Source organism: Apis laboriosa, unplaced genomic scaffold (assembly GCF_014066325.1).
Source record: "Apis laboriosa isolate Shangri-la unplaced genomic scaffold, ASM1406632v1 scaffold26_cov146, whole genome shotgun sequence".
NCBI classification, from domain to species: Eukaryota; Metazoa; Arthropoda; class Insecta; order Hymenoptera; family Apidae; genus Apis; species Apis laboriosa.
Window position 1 is genome coordinate 2,841,889 of NW_025222592.1, and position 21,725 is coordinate 2,863,613.

The 21,725-nt window shown below is 20.8% G+C and overlaps 9 protein-coding genes across 16 annotated transcripts in view; 5 read left to right on the plus strand and 4 right to left on the minus strand.

Moving 5' to 3' along the window:
• LOC122713999 (glutathione hydrolase 7-like) overlaps nt 1–991 on the plus strand; it is a 3,253-nt gene extending 2,262 nt beyond the window's left edge. Inside the window, exons 8-9 of the mRNA XM_043934945.1 lie at nt 384–617; nt 690–991. Of these exons, the coding sequence (XP_043790880.1) occupies nt 384–617; nt 690–897 (442 nt within the window). The 3' untranslated portion in view covers nt 898–991. The remainder of the gene's footprint in view (nt 1–383; nt 618–689) is intronic.
• A 330-nt stretch (nt 992–1,321) lies between these two features.
• Nucleotides 1,322–2,729, minus strand: LOC122713874 (GDP-fucose transporter 1). The gene is made up of 4 exons (XM_043934682.1): nt 2,603–2,729; nt 2,292–2,496; nt 2,062–2,200; nt 1,322–1,982 (listed from the first exon to the last, which is right to left on the minus strand). Exons 1-4 carry the CDS (start codon nt 2,665–2,667, stop codon nt 1,384–1,386), a joined length of 1,008 nt encoding a protein of 335 aa, XP_043790617.1. The 5' UTR covers nt 2,668–2,729; the 3' UTR covers nt 1,322–1,383.
• Nucleotides 2,730–3,631: 902 nt separating this feature from the next.
• LOC122713767 (adiponectin receptor protein) lies at nt 3,632–6,814 on the plus strand. Of its 3 annotated transcripts, none has more exons than XM_043934512.1 (7): nt 3,632–3,757; nt 4,549–4,819; nt 5,048–5,146; nt 5,343–5,514; nt 5,598–5,995; nt 6,155–6,319; nt 6,387–6,814. In XM_043934512.1, the coding sequence occupies exons 2-7, from the start codon at nt 4,574–4,576 to the stop codon at nt 6,519–6,521; spliced, it is 1,215 nt and encodes a 404-aa protein (XP_043790447.1). In that variant the 5' UTR covers nt 3,632–3,757; nt 4,549–4,573; the 3' UTR covers nt 6,522–6,814. The 3 variants fall into 3 exon arrangements, with proteins under 3 accessions (XP_043790447.1, XP_043790448.1, XP_043790449.1); XM_043934513.1 differs by lacking the exon at nt 3,632–3,757 and adding an exon at nt 3,826–3,885; XM_043934514.1 differs by lacking the exon at nt 3,632–3,757 and adding an exon at nt 4,026–4,137.
• A 2,229-nt stretch (nt 6,815–9,043) lies between these two features.
• Nucleotides 9,044–10,291, plus strand: LOC122713875. Of its 3 annotated transcripts, none has more exons than XM_043934683.1 (3): nt 9,044–9,638; nt 9,949–10,092; nt 10,162–10,291. In XM_043934683.1, exons 1-3 carry the CDS (start codon nt 9,294–9,296, stop codon nt 10,216–10,218), a joined length of 546 nt encoding a protein of 181 aa, XP_043790618.1. In that variant the 5' UTR covers nt 9,044–9,293; the 3' UTR covers nt 10,219–10,291. The 3 variants fall into 3 exon arrangements, 2 of the variants coding, with proteins under 2 accessions (XP_043790618.1, XP_043790619.1); XM_043934684.1 differs by having other exon boundaries at nt 9,044–9,632; XR_006346538.1 differs by lacking the exon at nt 10,162–10,291 and having other exon boundaries at nt 9,498–9,757; nt 9,949–10,074.
• A 915-nt stretch (nt 10,292–11,206) lies between these two features.
• On the minus strand, nt 11,207–13,932 carry LOC122713856 (high mobility group protein I). Of its 3 annotated transcripts, none has more exons than XM_043934662.1 (4): nt 13,628–13,932; nt 13,368–13,450; nt 12,242–12,481; nt 11,207–12,032 (listed from the first exon to the last, which is right to left on the minus strand). In XM_043934662.1, the coding sequence occupies exons 3-4, from the start codon at nt 12,461–12,463 to the stop codon at nt 11,901–11,903; spliced, it is 354 nt and encodes a 117-aa protein (XP_043790597.1). In that variant the 5' UTR covers nt 12,464–12,481; nt 13,368–13,450; nt 13,628–13,932; the 3' UTR covers nt 11,207–11,900. The 3 variants fall into 3 exon arrangements, with proteins under 3 accessions (XP_043790597.1, XP_043790596.1, XP_043790595.1); XM_043934661.1 differs by having other exon boundaries at nt 13,368–13,476; XM_043934660.1 differs by lacking the exon at nt 13,368–13,450.
• Nucleotides 13,933–14,878: 946 nt separating this feature from the next.
• LOC122713878 (U1 small nuclear ribonucleoprotein A) lies at nt 14,879–15,725 on the minus strand. Its single transcript, XM_043934688.1, has 2 exons — nt 15,489–15,725; nt 14,879–15,411 (listed from the first exon to the last, which is right to left on the minus strand). The coding sequence occupies exons 1-2, from the start codon at nt 15,723–15,725 to the stop codon at nt 14,953–14,955; spliced, it is 696 nt and encodes a 231-aa protein (XP_043790623.1). The 3' UTR covers nt 14,879–14,952.
• Nucleotides 15,726–16,244: 519 nt separating this feature from the next.
• LOC122713862 (swi5-dependent recombination DNA repair protein 1 homolog) lies at nt 16,245–17,309 on the plus strand. 2 transcript variants are annotated; one of them, XM_043934670.1, is made up of 4 exons: nt 16,245–16,273; nt 16,514–16,639; nt 16,727–16,934; nt 17,012–17,309. In XM_043934670.1, coding segments are annotated over exons 1-4 (525 nt in total). In that variant the 5' UTR covers nt 16,245–16,271; the 3' UTR covers nt 17,201–17,309. The 2 variants fall into 2 exon arrangements, with proteins under 2 accessions (XP_043790605.1, XP_043790606.1); XM_043934671.1 differs by lacking the exon at nt 16,245–16,273 and adding an exon at nt 16,358–16,403.
• On the minus strand, nt 17,224–17,945 carry LOC122713864 (28S ribosomal protein S18c, mitochondrial). Its single transcript, XM_043934672.1, has 3 exons — nt 17,765–17,945; nt 17,480–17,687; nt 17,224–17,402 (listed from the first exon to the last, which is right to left on the minus strand). The coding sequence occupies exons 1-3, from the start codon at nt 17,888–17,890 to the stop codon at nt 17,311–17,313; spliced, it is 426 nt and encodes a 141-aa protein (XP_043790607.1). The 5' UTR covers nt 17,891–17,945; the 3' UTR covers nt 17,224–17,310.
• Nucleotides 17,946–18,193: 248 nt separating this feature from the next.
• LOC122714001 (phosphate carrier protein, mitochondrial) lies at nt 18,194–21,407 on the plus strand. Its single transcript, XM_043934952.1, has 5 exons — nt 18,194–18,474; nt 19,584–19,744; nt 19,861–20,097; nt 20,434–20,730; nt 20,839–21,407. The coding sequence occupies exons 1-5, from the start codon at nt 18,333–18,335 to the stop codon at nt 21,064–21,066; spliced, it is 1,065 nt and encodes a 354-aa protein (XP_043790887.1). The 5' UTR covers nt 18,194–18,332; the 3' UTR covers nt 21,067–21,407.
• The last annotated feature ends 318 nt before the right edge of the window (nt 21,408–21,725 follow it).

Here is a 21,725-nt window from a genome sequence, read left to right on the forward strand (position 1 = left end):
TATATATATATATATATATAAATAATAATTTAAAGTAAAAAAATAGATAACTATAATCTAATTATTGTCAGAATTGCTTAAAATTAAGTTCCATTGACATTGATTTTAAGTACTAATTTAATTTTTTCGATAAAATTTTTTTCAGATTCAAAATTTATTTTTTTATTTTATAATGTGTTTTCTTATATTATTTTCTTAAGAAAAATTTCGTTTTTATATTTATTTTCCAAATTTTCTTTAATTTTCTTTAATTCAATATTTGGAGACAATTTTTAGTTTGTGTTATAAAAATATTATATTATCTAAATTCTATTATGTATCTTTATATTTTATTTTTATAATTTATAATTTGTATAATTAATTGTATAATTGTATAATTATAGTGGACTTAGTGCTCCATTTGGTCTCGGATATATGTCAAATGCAGGTTTTTTATTAGATAAAACAGATACCAATAATACTTTATCTGTGCTTGTTCCAATAATTTTTCATAATGAAAGAGCATTATGTGGATTACGAGGAGTATTTGGAACTGATGATATATCAATTATTGGACAATTATTGTATAGTATTATAATTCGTCAATTAAATATTTCTGAAGCTATTGAATATCCAAGGTATAAAATAGATTTTATTTTTTATAATATTAAATTAATATTAATTCTTAAATAAAAATTTTATGATTTTAGATATTATTTTTCATCAAATGGTCTTGCTATAGAAAATAATCAAAAACACTCTATAAATATATTAATACAAAATCAATTAAACTTAATAGTACCAATATCATATTTAGATACTGATATAGTAAAAAGCGTAAATGCAATCATAAAAAGAAAAGATCTAATGTCAAGTCATTCAGATAGTCGTGGAGGTGGTCTTGCATCAAGATTTTAATAAATTATTTATTTTTATCTTTTTTTTATTAAATATATTATATTTCTTTTTTTATTATATATATTTATATATATTAAAAATAATCATAAAATAAGATTTTTAACAAATCTTAATAAAAAATAAAATCTTAATAAAATATAATTGAATAAACTTTTCTAAAATAAAGAAAACAATGAATAATTTACTGTTTTTTTATTAAAATAATTAATTCTAATTTTATTTATATATATATAAAATATATAAAATTATATATAAATTTATATTTATATAAAAAACAATATAATATACAAAAAACAATTAAAATATACAATAAAATTTTAATATATTTATTTATATTTTTTTTATATTATTTATATTATTTATTTATATTTTGATTTGAATATGAAATGTTTAATATAACTAATTATAATTAATATAATTTTGATATATTTATATATGTATGTGTGTGTGTAAGTTTTCTAATATATTGAAATATGTTTATTTCATTTACATTTTGCATACTTGCAATTGTTGTTTTTCTTCTTTATATTTTTTACTTAAATCAAGTTGTCTTAATTTAGCATATATTGCACTAGCACTAAGCACAATAAAATTACTTATCCACCACATAAATGATTTTTTTTCATTAAACCAATAAGTTGCTAAAATTGTTTGTACACAAGCTTTAGCAGTTCCACTAATATTGTGAGTTAAAGGAGATGTAACTTTTATTTGAAGTGCTGTAGCATAACCAATAGCAAATCCACAAATACCACCAATAATCATAACTAACCAAAAATAAAAAGATCCAATTTTATCATAATTGTATACTATAATATGTTCTCCATTAAGTATTATTAATGGAAGAAATATAATGATACTATATGCATTATTACAATAAGAAAGTAACCAAATATCTTGATTTAATGTAGGAAGGACTTGTTTCATATGAATAGAATACAAAGAAAGAGTTAATGATCCTAATACACCAAAAATTGTTCCTAAAACAGATAAAGAACCAGCAACATGTTCTTGATCTACACCAAGCCAAAATCCAATAATAATAAATGCACAGCATGCAATACAATTTGTAGAAGTTTTTTGATCTGTAAAATTATAATAAATTATTACATAAATGTATACATAAACGTATATACATTTTTTTAATGTTTAAAAGATTCTTACCTAACATAAAATATGTAAAAATAACATTAAATACAGTTGTTAATGAACGTCCTATATAATAAAATGCAACATCAACATATTTTAAACACAAATTGTTTGTTGCAATCATTCCAATAAAAAGAAGAGACAATGGAAGTACCTATAAATGTATAGGTATATAAAAATAATAAAAATATAATTATTAATAAAAAACAATAGCATGTTTATATTCTTATAAAATTTTAACTTACCTTCTTAAGAGTTTCTTTAGTATATGGATTTCCACTAGGAAATTTAATATATCTTGGAAACCATTTTGATAAATTACTAAGAATTACACAAATATTTAAAGATATTATGCATTGACACCATGTTATAAAAAGAGGTGCATCCAAATTTATAGTATGACTGGATAAAAGAACTTTATTTATAAATACTGTTAATATAGAAATTATCCTAAAAATTATGAATTATATATGTTAGTAAAAAATAAACTATTAGTTTTTATTATCAAAAATCTAATAAAACATCTCATTAAAAAAACTAATTTATTTCAACTTACCAATATGTTGCAACTACAATTGCAATATATAAAAATTTTGATAATATTCCAGTTTCTAGAATCATTTTTTGAAATATTTATTTCAACATTCTTTTTTAATTAATAAAATTTAATATATCCTTATAATAAATAATAAATTAAATTATATTATATTATATAAAAATTAAAACAATAATATTGAATAATTAATAATTCTTTTTAAATTAAAATTTTTTTTCTAAATCATCCAAATTTTTATACTATATTTGTATACTTTTAATATATTATAATGATTTAATATTTTAAATAAATAACATTTTTTATAACATAAATATAACATATAAACTATTTTAATTTAAATAATTTAAATTCATAAATTTTTGTTAAATAGATTACAATTATGAGATAACATATATTTCATTAGTCTTAATTTTATCAATATTCTAGGTTATCTTAAAGAATTATCAGTATATTATATAAAAATTTTACAATTTACAATTGCAATTACTTTATAGTAATCATATTGTTTAAGCATCATTCAGCAAGTTTTTATAATCTATAATTTTATTTTCACAATCAAAATTTTTTATTTTTTATTTTTTAATTTAATGCCAATAATATAATCTCAAAAATAAATTATTTTTATAATATATATGACACATTTTCTATTTTACACATTCGTATTCATATTTTTTATTTTAATTATATATAAAAATCCAAATTAAAAGTTAAAAATTATATATTAATATATTTTTTCATATATTTTGCATAATTTATTGTATTTATAATGAAAAATATTTAAATATTTATATTTTTAATATTTATAAATTAAAAATTTTATTACTTTTAATTTAAAATATGCAAAAATATATTCGATATAATTTCTAATTTCATTTTTATATTATAAAAATAAATTTATATATTACAATAATAAATATTTTCTTTATATTATTTTAATTAAATCATATTATATCATAAAATAATATAAATTAAATTAACGTTTGATCAGCTTTTAATATACATTTTGATATAGTTATAAAATTTATATTTTAATGAATAGCAAATTATAACACAAAGTTGATATCATTACTGATACTTAGCACATAAATGTTGACACGTGGTGTCTAGTACTCGGGTGTTTTCGACTATAGTCGTAGCAATGAACAACCAAAATTAGTAAGTACTTGTATAGAATCATTTTCATCTTTTAAAAATATGTTTTGAATTATTTTCGTTTGTTTACTATTGCAAAATTTTTAATATTTACGGTGTCAATGTAATAATTGAAAGAATTATCATATAATGTATGTATTAAATACAATCTTGTATTCGATCGGTTAATTATCCTCATTAAATTATTTGATTTTAGTTTTTCTTGTTTTTATAAAACTAAGGTTTTAAAATATGTTTAATTTAGTGCTATTATATGATTATATATATATATATATATATATATATATATAAAACTATTAATGATATATTCAATGTAATTTCTAATTCCATTCAAAGACAACTTTTGCGTATTAATTAAATTATCGCTAATTTTCGTAATAATTGTATGTATAAATTTAATATAATCCATTATAATAAAGAATCGTGACCTATCTAAAATCTTATTATTTTAAAAAAATGATATTGTAATTAAATAATACAACGCTCGACAAAACTTTTTATTTTCATGAACATTGCTAATCTAAATATTTTATTATCGTATTATTTCTCTCATTTTATTTTAAATTGATTTTTACAATTAAATTGAATTATATTTATTATCGAAAAAATTTTATAATTAACATCAACAATAACAACAAATCTTTATTTAATATTATATCATTAATATTTGATATTAATTTTTTATTATTTTTAATATTTTTCTATTACATTATACTATTTACATTAAAAGAAAAACATATATATTAATATTAAATTATAATATTTTTATTTTAAAATAATTTGATACATTTTAGAAATTAATAATTATAATTCCACAATATGTCACAATACGAAGATGTCATTGTGGAAGACAAAAGGAAAGATGATAATGCAGTATCAGAAACAGAAATTCGACATAGAATTCCATGGAGTGAGCGTGTATTATTAAATAGCGAAGTACCAGGTTTACATGAGGTTAAGGAATTATTAGAAGATGATGATGCAAGTTGTTTAGCAGAAGAAGAAGATGGAGTTGGTTGTCCATTACCTTCCACTCCTGAAGATGATCATCTTTTGGATTGCGAGGTATTATAATTCTAATTATTATTAATAGTTATTTTATATTTTTACTTCAACAATAAATTACTTTATACTTTGCATATTTATACTTATTTATACTTTACATATTTTATTCTATTTATTTTACTTTATTTTATTTTATTATACTTTATTTTGTATTTTAATAATAAATTATTATGCATTAATTAAAATAAATATGATCATATTACATATTTTAATATATATATATTATAGATGACAGAAGTATTAAAAGCTGGTGTGTTAAGTGATGAAATTGATCTTGGTGCATTAGCTCATAATGCTGCAGAACAAGCAGAAGAATTTGTTCGTAAGGTAATTATAAAATATATAAAATTATATATATAAAAAATATATATATAAAATATATAAAATATATAAAATTATAAAATATATAATTAATATAAATAAAAAAATATATTTATATTTTTATTTTATAAATTAAGAAATTATTTTTCAAGGCATTACTGATTATTTTTTTATTATTATTATATACTATTATTCTTTTAAGGTTTGGGAAGCATCATGGAAGCAATGTCATTTCAGAAATCTTCCAAAGTGGTTACAAGATAATGATTTCTTACATGCTGGCCATAGGCCACCTTTACCATCTTTTTATGCTTGTTTCAAAAGTATATTTCGTATTCATACAGAAACTGGAAATATTTGGACTCATTTACTTGGTGAAATTTAATTTTTATTTTTAATGATTTTTTTTTTTTTTTTAGCATTTTTCTAACAGATTAATATTTTATTCTTTTTATAGGATGCATGGCATTTATTGGTATAGCTATATTCTTCATAACACAACCTCCTATAGAAATACAATTGGAAGAAAAATTGGTATTCGGTACCTTTTTTGCTGGTGCTATTATATGTTTAGGAATGTCATTTGCCTTTCATACTGTACACTGCCATAGCGAATGTGTTGGAAAATTATTTTCGAAATTAGATTATTGTGGAATAGCTATGTTAATTATGGGTAGTTTTGTACCATGGCTTTACTATGGTTTTTACTGTGATTATCAACCTAAACTTATTTATTTATCAGTGGTTGTAATACTTGGTGTAACAAGTATAGTTGTATCGTTCTGGGAACGATTTGGTGAACCAAGTTATAGACCATTAAGAGCAGGTGTTTTTATGGGATTTGGTCTTAGTGGGGTAAGTTATACCATACTATATTATATTATATTATATTATATTATATTATATTATATTATATTATATAATCTTGTATCAAAAAACATTAAAATTTTAAGAAGAAGAATAGATTGTGTTAAATAATACATAATTATTGAGATATTATATATTTTTTTTTAGGTAATACCAGCAGTTCATTATGCCATTGCAGAGGGTTGGTTTAAAGCAATTAGTCAAGCATCTCTTGGATGGTTAATATTAATGGGATGTTTATATATCTTAGGTGCAATGTTTTATGCATTAAGAGTACCTGAACGATTTTTCCCTGGCAAGTTTGATATTTGGGTAAATATTTTTATATTTTTGAAATATATAATTATTTGAAAAATGTTTAAATTATCATATTATTCAGTTTCAGAGTCATCAAATCTTCCATGTGTTAGTAATTGCAGCAGCTTTTGTTCATTATCATGGAATAACAGAAATGGCTATGTACAGAATGACAATAGGAGATTGTACAAATCCATCGCAGGTGATAGCTTTTTAATTATGCAATGGATATATAATATTGTGTTGGATTTCATCTTATGTACCTTTATCAAGACTTAAAAAGATTCCTAAATCTTTGTGTATCGGTAGATCTATACTATAAAAGAACTGCTGGAAACAATGAAAATGAACAACACAAGATTTTCCTTCTAATTTATTGTAATTAATCAAGAATTTTAAAAAAAATTTATAAATATTTAATAAATTCACAATAAAATACAATATGTGATAATTAAGATTACTAACAATAAATTCAAAAGTTTAATTAAATAAAACTTTTTACACTTTCGTAAATTTGAATTTATGGAAAATATAATTAACTTTGTATTGTATATTAAGCTCAATATTTAAAATATTTCAATCATTCATAAAAAATTTCAGTGATACAAAGTAACAAATAACATAACTATTTACTTATACTTGTTATTTTTTCTTTTGTGAATGATTTATTTAAATAATGTAATTTATGTAATAATTTTATTGTATAAAAAATGAATATAAAATTACAAATATCATTTTATTTACTAATAATGATGTGATTAATAATGAACTGATATCTTGTTTCGCGCAGTTCTCTTATTTGTTAAAAACAAATTAATGAAAAAAACAATTGTAAAATATGAAACAAAATGCAGATATATGGTAACAAACAAAATTTAATATAATTAAGATTTAGGAAATAATTGCAAATACAAATGATTTTATAGTATAAGCACTATAAAAGTTGTAATATATTTTGAACACTGTTAAAACAATGAAAACTATTTATTATAATGATTATGTGAAAAATTCAACTTTTTTTTTAATTACATTTGAACAGAGAAAGTAAAATACTGATTTTTTTTCAATGTCTATATCTAAAAAGTTTATGTATTATAATTTGTCTTGAAATTTCCTATATTGAATGCAAGATCTTCATTTTCGAATATTAGTAAAATAATTTTTATTAATACTTTTCCTTGTTATATATTTATAATTTTTATTCTTTTTTTATCATGCAAACTTATGTTTGTTGTAAAATACATGTTTCATTACAGATCTGTTTTTTTAGTACAAAAAGTGTTAAATATTTTTGTTATTATTATAAGATAGTACTTATATAAAAAAATATTGTTGAACTTTTTACGTAAATAATTCATACTATTGGTAAATTAATAAAGAAGGAAATTTATGAATTTCATATGTAAAAACACAATTATCTTATTTTATGTAATTTCCCAAAAATATATTTTTCTAAATAAATATTGTAGTATCATTTGTGAATTATTTAAATGTATTAAAAATGTTTTTATTCATTATAATAAATCGAAATTTAAATATAAAGATAGAATTTAAAAATAACTAATTAAAAAGAAGTTAAAAAAGAATTTATTTCAATAATTAAACATCAATAATAAATCTAGATGATTAAAACTAAGAAACTAAATTTATGTTTCAATGACATATAATTTAATTTTATTAAAATGTAAATATTTTTAGCAAATAACAAAATTGTTATTGATTAATTAATTAATTCATCTACTTATTTATTTTTTATTAATATATTTAATAAAAATGCAATTTTTTTTACTTATAGTTAAATTTAAAAATTCTAATTATTTTTTATATATTATATTTTTTTATATTATTTATTTTTTTATATTTTTTGTACAAAATAATATTTACATAAACTATTTACGAATTTAAAATAAATAATTATATAATAAATTTTATAATAAATGTACTGTATATCTTATATAAAATAATATTCTTATTTATTAAGAATTATATGAATATAAATTATTAATTTATTTTCAATTTAAAAGATAAAAATTGATATTTCTCAATGTAACATTATGTGTTATAATAAACACATTAACAAATAACTTAAAAAGTATATAATATGTATTAATATTTTTATTAATCATTTTTTATTTTTATTCATACCTAAGATATTAAAATCGATATAAAAAATATCTCGATAAGAAATCGATAAATAATACGTTTCAGTTCAGAATAGTTCGATAGTTTAATATATGTTTCATATATAGTGTATTTATGTGAAAAAGCCGCATTGCGATATTAAAATGAAATGTTAAAACTAAAAAGAAAGACATAATCAAATTTCTCTTTGTGTAAAGAATGAATATCATGTCCCTAATTAAACTATGGTCTATTTGCAAAATTAATAAATCGAACAAAAAATATTTATTTCAACAATTCAATTATAAAAAAAATGAAAATATATTGTATTTTGTAAATATTTTAATATTTTTATCAGTGTGTTGCAAATAATCAATAAATTTTTAATAAATAAAAAAGATTTTAAAAAAACGTGCACAAAAATTAAATTGCGACATTTCAATGGAGCAAATTTTTTATTACATTATTTTATAAATATTATAATACGATCATCATCAAGATGCATTATTTATTCATTTACGAACTCAAATCGATAAATATGGTTTTTATTTTAGACGATTTATAATTTATAATTACAAATATGTGAGATAAAGTGATATACTTGTACATGTCCATTTAAAGTATATAGAACCATAGTGTTTCATGTAATGATATATTAATGTATTGATAATAACGTATTTACTGTTATGCTTCTTATTTGTTTTTTGTATAACAAAATAGACAAGTGATAATAGAATCAAATATATCATTGTATATTTTAAAAAAGTTTAATTTCTAACATAAATAATGTACATATTAATGAATTTTTTTAAAATATATATAGAATTATTCTCATGAAAAGTCAAATATTGTTTTCTAATTAATAACAATGAATGAGATGAATACAAGTGTTACAAATTCAATAACATCTGGCATGTTGCTTGATAATGTTCAAAATTATACTAATACAATGACAAATGCATCAAATGAAATATCTGAAACATATATGAATTCTACAGAAGAAAATGGAAATATTCAATTATGGAATGTTTCTAAGACCATAACGTCATTGCCCAATAGTACAGTAATTTCCTTTGAAGCTTCAAGTACCAATATATATGTATCTACAACAACAGAAATTTTTGATGAATTTGGACCTCCAGATGGAATAGAATACATTTTTGTACCACTTGGTGTAGTGGTCTTTGTTATTATATTATCAGCTGTGGTATGGGTAGCGATATCACTTTTGTATTTAAATTATAATCTTCTTTTAACTTCTATTTGCAGAAACAAAAAAATAAAATAAAAAATATTCATCAAATTATAATACTTGGATAAATATTTCTTTAGGTATTATTACCTTTTTGTAATATAGTTTATTGGCAAATTAATGTTGTAATATTATATTTAAAGTTTTGTTAGTTTGTAGCTTCTCCTATTAGTAAAATCCTAAAAGTAAAATCTTTTACTATTAAATATTAATTTATTTTATAATATTTAACAAAATGCAAATATTTTAATAATATATTATGGTTTTAAAGGTAATAATTATATCAAGGAAAAGAAAATTGGAACGTTTAAGACACAGACTTATGCCAATGTATAATTTTGATCCTGGTGAAGAAGAAGAAGATGATTGGGAAACTGAATTATTAGAAGAATGTTACAATAATCATCAGAGACGTGTATGTGTAAGAATTATAATGTTTAAATTAATAAATATTTTATTAAAATTAAAATATTTTACATTACAGCAAGGATATCAATCTATGGATACAGAAGAAAGTGCTGAACTCTTTGGAAATCATTGACAAAGCATTTATAATAGTTTAAAAACTTTGTATTACTTACAATTGTCTTAGATTAAAAATCACATTTAGTAGATTTCTATATTTATTTAATGAAATAGTTTGTACATATCTTTCAATTTAAAAGATAAAATTCAAATTCATAAATTTTATATGTGAAAAAATATTTCAAAAAAATTTAAACATTAGAATTTAAATATATTTCTAGAATTGTGATAATGGATTAGGATTTATTTTATTTATTTTAATATAATATCCATAAAATGAATTTATGCTTAATTTAATAATTTCATAATAGAGAAGTAAAAAACAAAAATGATGGAGACTTCATTTTGTCATTTATAATCATTGTATTCTGTTTATAACAGTTTTTATTTTATTATTTATATTCATTGTATTCTGTTTATAACAGTTTTTTATTTTATTATTTATATTCATTGTATTTTGTTTATAACAGTTTTTTATTTTATTATTTATATTCATTGTATTCTGTTTATAACAGTTTTTCATAAATGTACAATTTTTCCTATATGCTTAAATCTTACTTATGTATATTTTTTTTTTTATATCCTTTCCTAAAGATATAAATGTTAATGAAATAAAATGTAGATTGTCAAAAATTTTAATATTATAATGAGAAATTTAAATTTTATTCTATTTATTTTTAATATTGAAAGATTCTAATGAATAAGAAAAAAATAGATATTTAATGTTCAACATAAAGAAACAAATATATTTCCACATATTACCAACAATTTTGTTTCTATTAATTAATAATTATACATAAATCTATACATTATAATATTAATTTTCTTTTCTCTAACTGTTTATTAAGCAATATTGAAAAATTAAGAAATTTCAAAATGCATTTGTCTTTCATGCAAAATATCTTTTTAGCAATAATGTATAAAAATTTTAAAAGTATAACAATTTTGGTGTAGAAAATATATCGCAGGTATATGTTTGTGTCATATAACAATTAATAAGAGAATCATTTTATAAGTTTATTTATTTCAATACAAATTTGACATTCACACATATGCTTGTTTCAAAAATGTTAATGTTCACTTGTTTAATTAAAAAAGAACATTTCTTGTACATGATATACTTACACAAGAAGTATTACAGTACAGCATTAAATTTGTATGAAGTTTTAGACTTTAAGAATTATAATACATATACATAGGAGCAAAGAAGGTAACAAATATATGATGTAATTATACACCATCCACCTTAAAGTTAGATAAAGTCTTCATCTTAATTCCAAGTTAGTTTATGAGATCTGAATTTTTAGTTTAAAATTTTTTTCATTAAAATACTTGTACATTTTATTTTAATACTTAAAACATAATGATTATGATAATAATACAAATAAAAATAATACTAATAATAATTATTATATTAATAGTAATTATAATAAAAACATATAAGGTAAATACTACAAAGTGCTTTACATATTCTCAACCCATGTTGCAGTGCATTTTTTTTGCAAACATATCACAAATTATATTTTTCATATAACTTCCTTGGAATTTGAGCAGTTTTTTTTAAACTAATGTGTTACCACTTTACTATTTCAATTTGCAGATTATGATATAAAAAGCAAACTTATAAGTTTTAAATTTATCAGTTTTTTAAAAACTTTCAAAGAATAATTCTCATACATTGAATTTATTTTTTTACATTTAATTATCTTCCTCCTCTTCTTCCTCTTCTTCCTGTTCATCTTCTTCTTCTCCAGTACTTTCTAATTTCTCTTCTTTCTTTTTAGGTCTACCACGACCTCGTCCTGAAGGGTTTCCTTTAGGTGAACCTTGCTATAATAACATTTTTTAACTTTTTATATATTATAAAAAAAATAAATAAAACTTTTTTTTTAATACTTTCTAAAATTAAAATATAATAAAAAAAGTGGTAACATTTATTAACAATTTTTATAAATGATTGTTATTTCCAGATAACATTATTATGAGTTCCATAATACTATTTATATGAATAATTTAATTTAAAAGAAAAATATATATACCTTTTTTTTATGAGAACCTTTTGGTCGCCCTCTTCCTTTTTTAACAGGTACAGGCGATGTATCATCTTCATTATCTGATTTTGCAGTGCGTACTGCATTATTTTTATCTGCGGCAGGTCTGCCTCTCTTTTTTGGTTCTTTAACAGTATTCTTATCTGTTTTTGCTGGTCTACCTCGTTTCTTCTTTTGTTCCTCGACAACAGGCGAATTGTCGTCTGACATTTTTAATTCTTTATATCACTGTATAATTAAAAATTTTGTTTACAATATAAACATTAATTCAAAAGTTTTTAGTTATATATATGTGTGTAGTAATTTTATAATTATTAACTTTTAATGCAAAATTTGATAGATTAATTTCGAAGGAAAATACAAAGATGAACGAAAACGAATTTACGTCAAAAGGCTCTGTACTCTTAATTTATTATATACATATATTTTTTACAAATAAATATGTAATATTTATATTTATATTTTATCATAAAATTTAATATTATGTTACCACACACTTTGAAATAAAATATTCAAAAATTTTATATTGAAAATATAAAAAGTTCCATATAGGGAAATATAGAAAGTTTTGTATAATTATCGATTTTTAAAATTTCTCATAAAATTTATTTAATTCAAAATTTTTTAATTCAAACAGCAATTTGATAACCATGTATATATAGATTTTACTATAAATAAGTAAAAAATGAGCAATAGTAAAGTTTAACAAATTACGCGCCTAATACATTCATATCGAACATCATTAGGTGGCGGTTTTGTAACCGGTTAATTGTAACCGAATAAAATAATTATGCAAAATTAATTATATCTAATATTTTAATAATCTCATACATAAATTAAAAGTAATTTTTTCTTACAAAAGAATAATAATAATAATAATAAATTATTATCATTATTAATTTAGAAAAAAAATTATTTACAACAATAAATGAGAGCTTTCTGAAATGTCCGCGCCCGCCATTTTCAAATATATTAAACAACCTATATATTATTAATTTCTTCATATATATAATTTTGGACAAGTTACACAATAATAACGGAAGTGACAATTTTTAATATTTTTTTATATGAAGAAAAAATAACTGTATGGAAAACCGCTATTTGGAACACATACAATAGCGTCACTTGGCTGCTAGGGACGCCATGATCGACAAATCATGGCAACACCAGAGTCGTGGTAGCGTCCATCACCAATTTCTTTATAAGAAAATGAATAAATATCTCTGTAAGTAATAATTGGTTCCGCGTAAAAGATTGACTAAAAAATCGTTGAAAAAATCATTTATGAGTTTCTTAATCTTTCAACACAATGAATACGTATACCATTCGAAAGACTAATATTTACTGGAGAAAAAGTCATTGACAAGCACTCACCTCAAAATTTCTCGTGTATATGAAGACAAAGGCAATCGTTCAGTCGGCGCGCGCGTCGTACTGTAAGAAAATGGGACTAAGTGCTTTTCTATATACGTTATATATTAAAATGTTTAATATTCTTTTATGAATGTCCAGAACGCAAGTTATCTAATTTTTCTTTTCTCAGCGTCCTTTTAATACTATCGCGCGCGTCGACTGCACGAAGCAAACTCTGAAAGCACCTTGTAACGCAACAACTCACAATTCACTGCGCGAATAGCGAGACGCGACTGACCTGATCGAGATGATACACTGTACTCCGATTCGTTCTCTATCTCAAGAAGCATTCCCCCACTCTTTACACAACACGCCAACTGATTCCCGCCAAAATGTTATGATACTACTTAAAGTCACAATTTTTCATAAATCGTATTTATCTTAATTTCTTATTATTTATTATAAAAAGAATTTTTTAATGTTAAAAACTTATTAATTATTTTCTTGTTTTATAAAATATCAAAAAATTTATATAAATAATAATATTTATGAAAGTTATAAGATCTGTTATTTGGCGGGAATATAATTACAATATATAATAAAAGAATATTGTGTATATTAATTTCGTATCTTAATTTAAATTACTATTAATTTATAGATACAATCATAAAATTATTATATATAAATTTTTTTATATTTGAGAAAATTATTACTTAAAAATTTTCTTACGATACATTATAACATTAATATTTATCTATATTTTTAAAAATATGTAATTTTTATTTTTATACTTTAAAACAATATTTTCAATAATGTTAATTATGTATATCTTTTAATAATGCTAATTATACATATTTTTAATAAATAATAATATATATAAAAATATATATAAATATATATAAAAAATCTAATATAAAAAAAAATTAAGTGAAAATTAATAATTAATATGCAAGATAGAAACTAAAAATTTAAATTATTATAGTAACTTTTTAAATTAATTTATATTATATGGAAAAATAAATTTTTATAGGTTTTTAAATTATTATCAAATTAAATTAAAAGTAATTTTATGTAACTAAAATATTGCTGAAAAAATGACATATATTTTTTAATTACTATTTACAGTGAGAAGTTTGATTTATATGTATACATTATGTAAAATTTTGTACACATGTGATTCTTGAATTTATATAGCATATTTTTAACTTATATTTATAAATTTTCGTCCGAAAAATTTTTAATTACATTTGTATTTTGTATTTTTATAAATTTCTAAATAAGATTATTTCAACACGCACACATTTTTCCATTTGTTAACAATATTTTTATACAAACCATACTATACTTTATTTTTTTGCAAATGATATTTTCATTGCATGAGAAGGTGTAATTTTAAATCCTTGTAAAGCATCTTTTGCAGCTCCTGATTGTACTTCATTCTCAAATTCAACAAATGCAATATCATGTCTATTTGGTACTAAACGTACTTCTTTAAAACCAGGAAACTGATTAAAAAGCATTGATAACATCATTTCACTGGTTTCATCTGGTAGATTTGTTAGGAATAGAATTTGATTTGGTGGTTGTTCAGGTACAGCTGTATTGACTAAACCTGGATGTTGTTGTACACCAGTATGATAACCAATTTGCTGTGAATGTTTAGCTTGTTCTTTAGCACGTTTCTTAGCACGTTTAGCTTCTTCATCAGCTGCAGGTACAACTCGTTTTGGTTTTTTAGGCCGTTCTGCATATGTGCCTTTCATTTTTGCAATAATATCACTGTCTGTTTTTGCATATTGTATCCTCTAAAATAAAATTAATTATAACAATATAACGTTTTATTACTTAATTAATAAAAAGTTATTTTATGATTAACATTCACCATTGGTTTGTCATAAAATGGGAATCCTTGCATTGATCGTAAAGCATTTGTGGCACTAGCAATTTCCTTAAAAATAACAAATGCTTGTCCACGCATTTTTAATGTTTTTAAAGCTACAATATCCAATATTTGACCAAATTGAGAAAAAATTGCATATAAGGATTTTTTTAATTCATCCTTTTTTATTTTTTCGTTTAAATTATTAATATAAATTGTATTATTTGGCCTAATATCCATTGCTATTGTAAATGAAAAAATTTTTTAATATAAAAAATACTTTTAACATTTTCATAAATAAATATTAATAATTAGAAATTATTATAATTATATAAATTCTATACAATATAAAATCGATATAATAATAAAACTAAATAAACTTACTCAAATAATTTTTAAAAACAATGATATAATTATTATATTATATTTAATAGTACTTTTTGTGTACTAAACAATTGTATTTAGTCGGCGTCTTACGCTTATAGAGGTTAGAGTACAATGAAGTATAACAATGAGCTATATAAATGTAGAGTGGAAACTTAATATTAAAAACATCATATATTAAATTCATGTTAAATTATAATTCAAAATTTCTAATTATTTGATTTAAATTTATATTTACTATATTTATAATTATTATGTTGATATATAAATATTGCAACTTAAGAATGTTATTTTTATATTTAAGAAAATATTATAAATTAGCTATAGTACATTTAGAATAACATAAAATAATAACATTCATCAAAACATGTTTTCCTTAAAAAAAAAGTAAAATCGTATAAAATGTAATATAATAGATAAAAATCGTATAAAATATATTATTGATATTAAATAATCTAAAGTTACTTAATAAAATACTTAATAAAATTACTTAATAAAATTATTATTCAATTAAATATAATTATAAAGAAAAATGTATTTTTATAATAGAAATAATAATATTTAATATAAAATATTTAATCAAATTATTTATTATATAAAAAGTAAGTAGCATTATTTATATTAATTAAGTATATTATTTTCAGGAGTATGAATGCTAAGCCATTCAAAAATGGAAAAGGTGTAAATAAACCTTTTCGTTCTCCATTTAGTACACCTCAAAGTAATGATAATATAAATATTTCAAAATTAAACACATATGAAACACCATCGTAAGTATAATTATAATAAAAAAAAAAGTTATTACATTTACATTTTTGAAATTTGAGAATAATATTCTCATTAATTTTCATTATTAGAAAAGTATCCATAGCAAAAAGACTAATTTATCAAAAAACACCTTCTCCTAAAAAATTATGTATAAATAAAGAAAATAATAATAAACAAACAGATATTAAAGTAAAAAATAAATTATATCAAATAAACTTGGAATTATTAAAGAAAAAAATACAAGAAAAAGAAGAATCTATTAAAATTTTAAAAACTACATTATTATATAAGAAAAAGGTAAAAGATAATATTAATTATATTTAAAACTTATTTATTATATTAAATATTAATAATTTAAATATTTGTAATTAAAGAACAAAGCTGAAAATTTAGAAAGTGTTATAAAAAAATGGATAACATGTTGTCAAAATGCTCTTATTGATTATCAGAAATGTTTGCAAGAAAAAAATGATCAACCAGTAAAATTATCTGAAATTTTATCTTCATTTAATATTAATCCTGATATAGTTTGTTTCTCTATTGATGATGATACATTTTATTAATTGAATAAATATCAAAGAAAACATAATATATAATATTATTTTACTTGTTTTTATATTTTTATAATACATATATATTTATATATATATTTAATTTAATTTGTATTTCATATTTAATACTTATGTGCTTTAAATGGAAAATTAGGATCAAATAACATTGGATCATTACAAAATTTAGGATCCTTAGTCATATAACCCATTAAACCTAAAATATAAAAATAATGAAATATTATAAAATATTATAAAATACATATAAACAATAAATATAACTAATATTATTACCAGCATGTTGTGCTTTTATTATTTCTTGTTCTACTTTCTTCTGTTTGTATTCACACAATCCAGTTATGTGTTTTTCATAAATTCTACCTGTATAACGACTTTGAAATTGAGATAATAAACGTACATTTTTATAATCAGGTTCGATGTTTAATTTACATAAAATACATAATTGCTGCTTCTTTTTATATGGATTTTCAATCGAAATTGGCTGCATCAAAAAATAATATAAATTTTTATTTTTCTGTACAACTTTCAAAAAACATAATATTTATAATAATTTATTACCATATCTGGATCTACTAGATCTGTTAATTCATTTGAAGCACATGCCTTAGTTTTGTTACGAAATAATAATATTGGAATTTTGTTTGTTGTATATCTTAAAGTTTGTAAATTAATAAAAGTATACATAATTTTTTATATATTTTGTAATGAATTTATTTACTTTTATTATAAATTACTTTTATTAAAAAGTATTATAATTATTATAAAAAATATATATAATATATATATATTTACTTTTATTGTAAAGTAATAATCATTAAAAATATATTTGAAATAGAATTGATGCTTCAGAATATTTTGAAGTTTGATTTTTAGTGAAATTTTGTTTAGTTCATATAGTATTCAATAGAGAGCATTATTGTGCAGAAACTTGATTTCTTACTTATAGTATAATAATCAATGATTTAAGTTACTAAACGGATTTCGTTACCGTTGAAGTCTGTATCACTCTTTTCGTATTAGTCGGAGACGAGAGTCGTACTTTTGTCCAATAACTTAAACTAATATAATTATTGTATAAAAATTGTTATCAATTGATAGTGGATGCAAGTGAAGTGATAGATACAAAATGTGGCCCTCAATATTGGATGCAGCTAAAATGAATCCATTTGGGACACCGTTCGTGACAACTACATGTCAGAGACAAAATGAACTAACACAAGCACTGGTTAAGAATCGTCACATTGCCGCTGCCTCTGTCGCATCAGGCGGTCAGTAATTTGCAAGTAATTTGATATAATTTAATTAATTTAATTGACTTTAATTCATGATTTTTTATAAAAAAATTATTCAATATTATATATAAATTATTGACATTTGCTTAAATAATTAAAAATTTTTTTTTTTGATCAAAAAAATTAATCGTATTTCAAAAAATTTTCAAATATTATATAATCTAAAATATTATTTCTAGTATTCTTTATAATTTTTTATAATCTTATTAATATTAATTGATTATTTTGATTAATTTATAAGAATTAATGTTTAAAATTATTTATTTTCTAAAAAATTTAAATATTAATAAAATTGTAATTTCATGATAAATAATTATTTTATTATAATTATAATTTGTTTAATTTAATTATATCAAATTATGTAACGAATATAGATTTGACCGCATGGCATATAATTATGTGCTAAGAAAGCATTTTATATGTATTTATTCGGCTTCAATGTATTTTTCAATAAAATTATTGCATTTTTAGTACAGTTATTAATACAAAATATTTTAAAATGGATCAATGAAGAATTTTTTATGTTTGATTTGTAATATAAAGGATTGCATAAGAAGTAGCCATTTTGTCGAAAATTGCGCATGCGAATGTCGTCGTCGTAGCCTTGGTTAACATTTGAATAAAAATAATAGCCTGCATTAGTACAGTGGCCGCAACCGAGAAATAATTAAAGATATCTTACTGTACTTGAAAAGTTTATTATTAGGTTAAGCCAAAATAATAAGATCATTCATAATTTTGAAATTCTGCCAAATTCGAATTTTGCATGCACTTTTGAACAGCTGATCAATGATAATTTTTATTGTTTATTAAATAAAAGTTATATGATATAATATATTGACTAATAAATTAAATTCAGTTTATAAATATTATTTTGAAAATTATTCATTAAAATTATTTGAAAAATGTTTTTAATAAATGGATTATATTTATAAATAATTATTGACAAATTTATCATTCATACTAAACATAGTTTAAACATTAAATATAGTTTGTTTAAATATACTTGAGATATTTAGTATTAATATGTAGTATTTATGTTATATAAATTAATATATAGATTATAAATTCTTTTTTATGTATAGATAGCTGTGAATTTGGATCAAATAAGTACTTCATGCTATGTGGTTTGGGAGGTATTTTGTCTTGTGGTATTACACATACTTTGGTTACTCCCTTGGATTTAGTAAAATGTCGTATTCAAGTAAATCCTGCAAAATACAAATCAGTTTTTAATGGATTCCGAGTGAGCAATCTATTTTTAATTATATTTTATAAATATGAACAAAATATAAGTATAACTAATAGCATAAATAATATATATAATTAAAACTAACTAATTTCAAATATTTTATTATTTAGGTAACTTTGGCGGAAGATGGAACTCGAGGTTTGGTTAAAGGATGGGCTCCAACATTCTTTGGTTATTCCATCCAAGGAATGTTTAAATTTGGACTTTATGAAGTCTTTAAAGTATATTACTCGGCTCTTGCTGGAGAAGAAATGGCATATGAATTTAGGACATCTTTGTATTTAATTTCTTCAGCATCTGCAGAATTTTTTGCTGATATTGGTTTAGCTCCTCTTGAAGCTGCTAAAGTAATTATAAATTATTTTTATATTTAATAATTAATATAATTTTCTTAATATTTTTTTTAAGAAAAGGAGTTAAATCAATATATTATGTCTTTTATGACATAAAAATAATCCATGTTTACATTATTTATGTATTTTTATAGTTAGTTTTATAAATAAGATAGAATTGTTTTTTTGTTCTTTTTCATTATTCTTTATCTTTTAATTCTCATTTTTGCCTCATCATCATGTTCAATATCATATTTATTGCAAGTTTTATTAAACAATTATTGTGAAAAATTAAATTAAAATTAAAATATGTATTATGTATATAATATATGAAGTTTATTATTTTTGCAGGTTAAAATTCAAACTACACCAGGATTTGCAAATACTTTGAGAGAAGCTATGCCAAAGATATATGCAGAAGAAGGCATTACTGGGTTCTATAAAGGACTTGTACCTTTATGGCTTCGTCAAATTCCATATACAATGATGAAGTTCGCTTGTTTTGAACGTACACTTGAACTTTTATACAAATATGTAGTTCCTAAACCAAGACAAGAGTGTTCAAAAGGTGAACAGTTGGTTGTTACCTTTGCTGCAGGATATATTGCCGGTGTATTTTGTGCAATTGTATCTCATCCTGCTGATTCTGTGAGTGTATTATATGATGCATATTTATTTTTACTTTATTTATTTTATTCATTTAATGTTGTTAATGCAATATATATATATATATATATATATTTCAAATATTTGTAGGTTGTATCAAAATTGAATCAAGAAAAGGGAGCATCAGCTGTTGATGTTTTAAGGAAACTTGGTTTTGGTGGAGTATGGAAAGGTCTTGGTCCTCGAATTGTTATGATTGGTACATTAACAGCAGCACAATGGTTTATTTACGATGCAGTAAAAGTATGGCTTCGTATGCCCCGCCCACCCCCACCAGAAATGCCAGAATCTCTTAAGAAGAAATATGGACTAGCTTAATTATCAAGCATCAATATTTTTAATTGAATCAATTACAGTTAGAGAAAAAGAACATAGATAAATTACATTATTTCTTCAGTACATTGTCGAACAATGTTTTATTATACGTCAAGTATTTATTTGTAATACTGATATCAGTGCAGGTCATCACTGCCTATAAATTAGATACAATAATGTGCTACGAATCATAGTAATTTGCTATCAATGCTGAGATTATAAAAGAGATGGCACATTTATAAAAATCCGATACAGTGACAGTGAGTTACCTATTGTAACCAAAAACTGTTACTTTGTATATAGAGCGATCACCATAAATAAATGATTCGTGATTGCTCAATTAATATTTGATTTTGATTATCCCTTTTCTTATATATCCTTATGTTAAGAGAATTACACTAAAATATTATGCATTAATTATTTTTTATTTTATTAAAATCATTCAAATATAATCTATATAATTATATACAAATCTTATATAAAGATAAATAATCTATGAAAAAAAAAATATATATATACATTTTATATATATATGTATGTATACATATGTATATATGTATATACAATTTATGCTTAATGCAATTGTATATACACATAATATAAATAAAATATATTAACTATAATTATGAAGTAATAATCAAAAAAATGTATTTTAATCTAAA

Excerpts from the sequence above, each read along its gene's own strand:
- LOC122713874 (XM_043934682.1), bottom strand. The coding sequence starts at position 2,667 with ATGATTCTAGAAACTGGAATATTATCAAAATTTTTATATATTGCAATT. Across the intron at positions 2,497-2,602 it reads ATTGTAGTTGCAACATATTG|GATAATTTCTATATTAACAG; the intron begins GTAAGTTGAAAT and ends CATAATTTTTAG. Across the intron at positions 1,983-2,061 it reads TTTTACATATTTTATGTTAG|ATCAAAAAACTTCTACAAAT; the intron begins GTAAGAATCTTT and ends ATAATTTTACAG.
- LOC122713767 (XM_043934512.1), top strand. The coding sequence starts at position 4,574 with ATGTCACAATACGAAGATGTCATTGTGGAAGACAAAAGGAAAGATGAT. Across the intron at positions 4,820-5,047 it reads ATCATCTTTTGGATTGCGAG|ATGACAGAAGTATTAAAAGC; the intron begins GTATTATAATTC and ends TATATATTATAG. Across the intron at positions 5,996-6,154 it reads TGGGATTTGGTCTTAGTGGG|GTAATACCAGCAGTTCATTA; the intron begins GTAAGTTATACC and ends ATTTTTTTTTAG.
- LOC122713875 (XM_043934683.1), top strand. The coding sequence starts at position 9,294 with ATGAATGAGATGAATACAAGTGTTACAAATTCAATAACATCTGGCATG. Across the intron at positions 9,639-9,948 it reads TATTATCAGCTGTGGTATGG|GTAATAATTATATCAAGGAA; the intron begins GTAGCGATATCA and ends ATGGTTTTAAAG. Across the intron at positions 10,093-10,161 it reads ACAATAATCATCAGAGACGT|CAAGGATATCAATCTATGGA; the intron begins GTATGTGTAAGA and ends TTTACATTACAG.
- LOC122713856 (XM_043934660.1), bottom strand. The coding sequence starts at position 12,463 with ATGTCAGACGACAATTCGCCTGTTGTCGAGGAACAAAAGAAGAAACGA. Across the intron at positions 12,033-12,241 it reads AAGGTTCTCATAAAAAAAAG|CAAGGTTCACCTAAAGGAAA; the intron begins GTATATATATTT and ends ATGTTATTATAG.
- LOC122713878 (XM_043934688.1), bottom strand. The coding sequence starts at position 15,725 with ATGGATATTAGGCCAAATAATACAATTTATATTAATAATTTAAACGAA. Across the intron at positions 15,412-15,488 it reads CATTTTATGACAAACCAATG|AGGATACAATATGCAAAAAC; the intron begins GTGAATGTTAAT and ends ATTTTATTTTAG.
- LOC122713862 (XM_043934670.1), top strand. Across the intron at positions 16,640-16,726 it reads AACACATATGAAACACCATC|AAAAGTATCCATAGCAAAAA; the intron begins GTAAGTATAATT and ends TTTCATTATTAG. Across the intron at positions 16,935-17,011 it reads CATTATTATATAAGAAAAAG|AACAAAGCTGAAAATTTAGA; the intron begins GTAAAAGATAAT and ends TTGTAATTAAAG.
- LOC122713864 (XM_043934672.1), bottom strand. The coding sequence starts at position 17,890 with ATGTATACTTTTATTAATTTACAAACTTTAAGATATACAACAAACAAA. Across the intron at positions 17,688-17,764 it reads ATCTAGTAGATCCAGATATG|CCAATTTCGATTGAAAATCC; the intron begins GTAATAAATTAT and ends TTTTTGATGCAG. Across the intron at positions 17,403-17,479 it reads AATAAAAGCACAACATGCTG|GTTTAATGGGTTATATGACT; the intron begins GTAATAATATTA and ends TTTATATTTTAG.
- LOC122714001 (XM_043934952.1), top strand. The coding sequence starts at position 18,333 with ATGTGGCCCTCAATATTGGATGCAGCTAAAATGAATCCATTTGGGACA. Across the intron at positions 20,098-20,433 it reads CTCCTCTTGAAGCTGCTAAA|GTTAAAATTCAAACTACACC; the intron begins GTAATTATAAAT and ends TTATTTTTGCAG. Across the intron at positions 20,731-20,838 it reads TATCTCATCCTGCTGATTCT|GTTGTATCAAAATTGAATCA; the intron begins GTGAGTGTATTA and ends AAATATTTGTAG.